Below are 5,302 nucleotides of genomic sequence, written 5' to 3'. Positions count from 1 at the left end.
AATCCTAATACATACTATTAAAACTTGAATTATAAAATAAGAAATCAAAACTGTATTTTCACAACTACCTCTCTATCAAGTTATAAACTCCTAATAATAATAAATTAGTTTGATCTCACCATTATGATTACATGAGTTTTCTTATATATATATATATAATTTTTCAAAGTCAAAGAGGGTCATTTGACCCTCCTTTGCACCCCCTCCCTCCGCCCCTGTATCAACGTAACCTTATTCACCGCGAAAAAGCTTAAAGAACGGCTAATGTTACCTTGGCTAAAGCTAAACTGACAGAATTGCGTTCTGCTCAAAATTCGACATTCGATGATGACAAGCATTTTTTAGCTCTAGACCGTCAAGGTTTGTTCTATATTGCGCAAATGTTAATTGGAATCCAAATTCAAGTTGTGTATTTAATGGTGGATATTGGTAGTGCGCTAGCTTAGACGTAGTGTACACCTTGCAGAAATTGTTTCCACCAAACTTATGCCATTTACGATCTGCGAGCTTCCTCTACTTACCGAAAAATTTCTTGTAATCACTGTCTTTGTAACTATAATGAAGAAGGCAGCCTTTTCCGATGTGTTAATGGGGATTGCGTCTACAGTCATCGCTATGGTTCCGGTGCACAAAGCAGTGGCCCGACAAGAGGTTATGCATCTTTGGAATCATTTCATTTTTTAGTGAACCACAATGTTGATACAGAAGAATTTATTGTTCTCTTTGGCTGCTAGCTCCAATATGATAACGTAGATTTCGATTTTGGTGATGATGAAGATAATAGGATTTCTGGGATCTTGGGATTAGACTTGCATCCAAATTCACTAGCATGCCAATTGTCAGATGATGATGATGAATATATATATATAATCAATTTCATTAGAGCTTCACGCCCTTTATCTTTAAAGTAGAAATTGTTGGCATCATAACATTTTTAGACATCATTTGTTAACATGGGCTGTATCAGTGTTTAACATCAATTTTTAACTCTTTTTTTTTTTTAAGCAAAATTCTAACATTAGCTTATTCTATATCATTTATTAGTTAATTTCTGTTTTATACTAATTAGATGGAATTAATTAGAAGGATTATTATAATTATTTTTTTAAGTTTGTTGTGACCAATGCTATAAGTACTTGGATGGGACTATTAATTCATTACGCATCCGAAATGGAAGCAACTCAGTACTTACGAATGGTTGTAGTACTTCTTAGTCTAATTATATTTTCTAGACTTCGTTTCGGAGCTTCAAAATCAAAAGGAGTCAGCATTAAGCTCATCCCAATAGACTCTCGTGAGTCCCCTTTATATCAACCTAACCTTACTCACCACGAAAGAGTTGAAAAAAGGGTTAATATCACCCTGGCCAAAGCTAAGCTAACGAAATTACGTTTTACTCAAAATGCAACATTCGGTGATGACAAGCATATGACTGCTCTAGACCGTCAATATTACTTCTATATTGCGTTGATGATGATTGGACACCCAATTCATTTTGTGTATTTAATGGTGGACACCGGTAGTCACTTAACTTGGACACAATGTGAACCTTGCATAAGTTGTTTCTATCAAAGTTGTCCCATATACGATTCTCAAGCTTCCCCTTCTTACCAAAAAGTTAATTGTGATCACCCTCTTTGTAACTACAATGAACCACAGAGCCCTTTCCAATGTGTTAATGGCGATTGCTTCTACTCTTTAACTTATGGTTGTGCTCCAAGTGTGTCTGGGCCAACAAAAGGTAATTTCTCCATGGAAACGTTTCATTTCATGAATACCGAAGGCGGTTACGTAGAATTAACTGTTCTCTTCGGCTGCTCGTATGACAATGGATATTTCTACTTCAGTGATCAACCAGATAATAAGATTTCTGGAATCTTGGGATTAGACACAGGTCCTACTTCACTAGTGAGCCAATTGCATGAAACCATTGGTGATGTTTTCTCTTATTGTATTGTTCCCTATGATCAATTTTATCCATTCGATGTTCATTCTCATATACTCAGGTTTGGAGAAGATGTTCAATTACTTGAAGGAAACATTCCAACAACGCATTATTTAACTTTTGTAGACAGAAGTGCTTATTTTCTTGATCTTATAGATATAAGTGTTGGAAATTATCGCTTACGTTTACCATCAGGTTCCTTCGACGCTAGACTTGGTAACGGGTTCTTCATAGATTCAGCAGCCCCATTTACCACGCTCACCACAAGTGCCACGACTGGGCTCAATATTTTTGAATTGGTGACAGCAGCATTTAGTCGATACTATGATCCTTTTCTTGTGAGATTACCTACCACTGGCTTTCATTTCAATCTTTGTTATATGCACAGACAAGATTTTAGAGTTTTTCTATCATTGACCTTCCATTTCCGAGGAGCAGACTACGAAGTACAAAGCAGGTTCGTGCACATTCAATATAATGAAGGATTTTTCTGCGTAGCAATATTGCCTGATCCATTAATTTCTATGCTAGGAGCTAATTATATGCCAAATATGCGCATTATTCATAACAGAGAAATCAGTGCAATTCAGTTTTACCCAGAAGAATGTGCTCTTGATCACTTTTAGAATGGCGATGATGATCGTTGTAACCTCTCTATAGTGATACTTTATATAAGAATAATTTCGACGTAGTCATAAAAAATTCTAATCCTAACTAGGGATAGTTAAAATAAGAATAAGCTTCACATGATAATTGTTAGTGTATGCCTTAGGAACCAATCATATCATCAGTTTCAGAACATTATATCTTGTAAACATATTATGAATAAAAGAAAGTGATATTATTTCACATGTTGCATGTAAAGTGTTCGGATGATGCAAATCTTCAAAAGATCAAATCATCAAAGCCTTCCGCACGTGAGTAATATTAATTGGGCAATAACATTGCATAGTAGATATGCTAAATATCTCCATTGAATATCATGTGATGGTATTAGTATGGGTGATTATAAGTCATGTCACTAGGGCATTAGCATGGATAAACGGTTAGTGAACTGTTTATCGAATATGACCGATTACGATAAATCACATAGATATTTAGAATGTGGTTAGTGATACATCGTAGGATTGTATTAATGTACCACTGATCCTCAGACCTGAGATATCACGGTTGGATTCGACATAAGATGCATATGGTTCAATGGTATACAAGCACGAGACTAGTCATGTCTTATGTAACAAGCCGGTTTGGTCATATGTTATTCATGTGCGAGGATAGGTGGTGGTCAAGATGGGATCTGTTAACTCGAAGTAGTCCAGTCTTGAGTTCCCAGACGAATGTTAACATTGAAAAAAGGAAATATCATGCCAGAGTATAATGACTGTCAAATGAAAAATAGTTTCATGTTGATGAATTCCATTGTATCGATAGACAATTCGATTAAAGATTAAGTTAAGGGTTTTGATATACCATAAATCATTCTTAATCGGGATTAGATGACAAAAAGATTTCACTGCATGGTACATACGATTAGAAAATGTTCATTAAAGTTTATAATTTATTGTGGTTTAGGGGTTATGGAATATTGCTAGATGTCTACCACAATCTGTGGGAATTTTGATTATAAGGAATTATAACAAAACATATTGGAATCCAATATTGGGCCCATGGCTAGATCATAGTGAATCAAAATGGTTACACATAAAACCAAACTCAATGAGAGAGAGTAATACATATCATTAATCAGATTAATGATGTTCGGATATAAACGGTTACATTCGAATCAATGTATTAGTGAGAAATGATTATCCATAAATTGTTAGCACTAACTAAGAATAATAAAGATTTATTAAATATTAGTATTGAATTGGATTCAATAATAGGGGCAAAAGTGCATTGGTTTTATTATAAAGGGTTAGAATATTTAATAGAATTAAAATTTGGACTAATTATGAATTAACCATAAAATCAAGGACTTGACATAAATGTTTATTCTCAAGTTAATTTTAAATTGTTTGCGATTTTAAATTGGAGGCCTTCCCAAAACAATTTAAAATTGCACTTTGTGCCTATGGTATATAAATAAAATCTTATATAATTTTTCATCATAAAAAAGGACCATTCACTCAAAAACTCTCTCACTCATAATCGGTTATCTCTTTCTTGGCTTGTGGGGATCACATTTTGAGTTTATTCAATCTTTTTTGTAGAATAAAGGCTCCAAGAAAGAAGATCTAAACATTGACTAGTAGAGGAGTAGGTAATATACTATTCTTTTTCTTTAAAAACATGTTACTGTTGTTATGTTTGTGTTCTACCTTATATCCATCATTTTTACATCATTTCCATGTCCAAAATGCATGAATCCAAATAGTAATAAGTTATAATTTTTCTAATTCCCGTCTTAAGAATATTGCCTCCACATAATAATAATTATATGTATATTACAAAAAAAAAAAAAAAAATATGTTATGTTACATAAAATGTTTAAGATAAAATAAAATATTTATCTACAGTTGTTTGGGACAATGATTTATGTTTTAAAGTTGTTACCACATGTTTTAACTTGCAGATACGTAATAATTTGAAAGCATAAACATCTTCTTCTTGAAGCGAAAATATTTCTAACTTCTCAAATATGTTTAGAGCTTCATGACATGAAACTTTTGCTATTTTCATATTATCATCTTCAAGATTATTTCATTTCTCTTCTTGTCTAATTGTAACTATGGTTTATTCTTCAATTAAAGCACACATGACTTATTGCTAATTTAGATGCATGATTGAGGAATACATTAATATCCATTTGTTAGTGCAATGAAGTTATCGAATCTGATCACTCAATTCTATAGCGATTATTTGATTCTTCTTATCCACTTCATTTGTTACTTGCAATTCATCAATATCGTGTGTCCTAATTTTGTAGTACTTAAAACAATTGGCAATTATCAGTGGCTTCACATCAATTGACCACATGGAGCAACTACATATACAATTCCATCAAAGACACTTATCTTTACTAGTTCTAAGACATGATCTTCTATCTGTTTTAAAAGTAGGTAATTAAAGCGTTGAATTGAAATCCTAATACTACTAAAACATGATTAAAATCCCAATACTTTATAACTAAAACATAAATTACAAAATAAGAAATCAAAACAATAATTTTTGGTACTATACCTCTGTTAAGTTATAAACTTCTTATAGTAATAAAATTAGTTGGTCCGATTATTATAACTATAAAGAGGTTTTATTGTAGATGTATATCAAACATTCTATCTTTGAGAAAATGTATAGCAATTGCATGCTAGCTTCCTCAATTTGTGCAATGTGTCAACACGCTTTCAATATTTTATT

General features: G+C 32.6%; 1 protein-coding gene across 1 annotated transcript; it reads left to right on the top strand.

The window, feature by feature from the left end:
* Nucleotides 1-1,170: 1,170 nt before the first annotated feature.
* On the top strand, nt 1,171-2,571 carry LOC116132724 (aspartic proteinase CDR1-like). Its single transcript, XM_031418387.1, has one exon. It carries the CDS (start codon nt 1,171-1,173, stop codon nt 2,569-2,571), a length of 1,401 nt encoding a protein of 466 aa, XP_031274247.1.
* Nucleotides 2,572-5,302: the final 2,731 nt, after the last annotated feature.

This window comes from Pistacia vera, unplaced genomic scaffold, assembly GCF_008641045.1.
Source record: "Pistacia vera cultivar Batoury unplaced genomic scaffold, PisVer_v2 Contig259, whole genome shotgun sequence".
In the NCBI taxonomy this organism is placed as follows: domain Eukaryota; kingdom Viridiplantae; phylum Streptophyta; class Magnoliopsida; order Sapindales; family Anacardiaceae; genus Pistacia; species Pistacia vera.
Note: the sequence above shows the minus strand (reverse complement) of the source record. Positions and strands in the feature narration are given on the sequence as shown.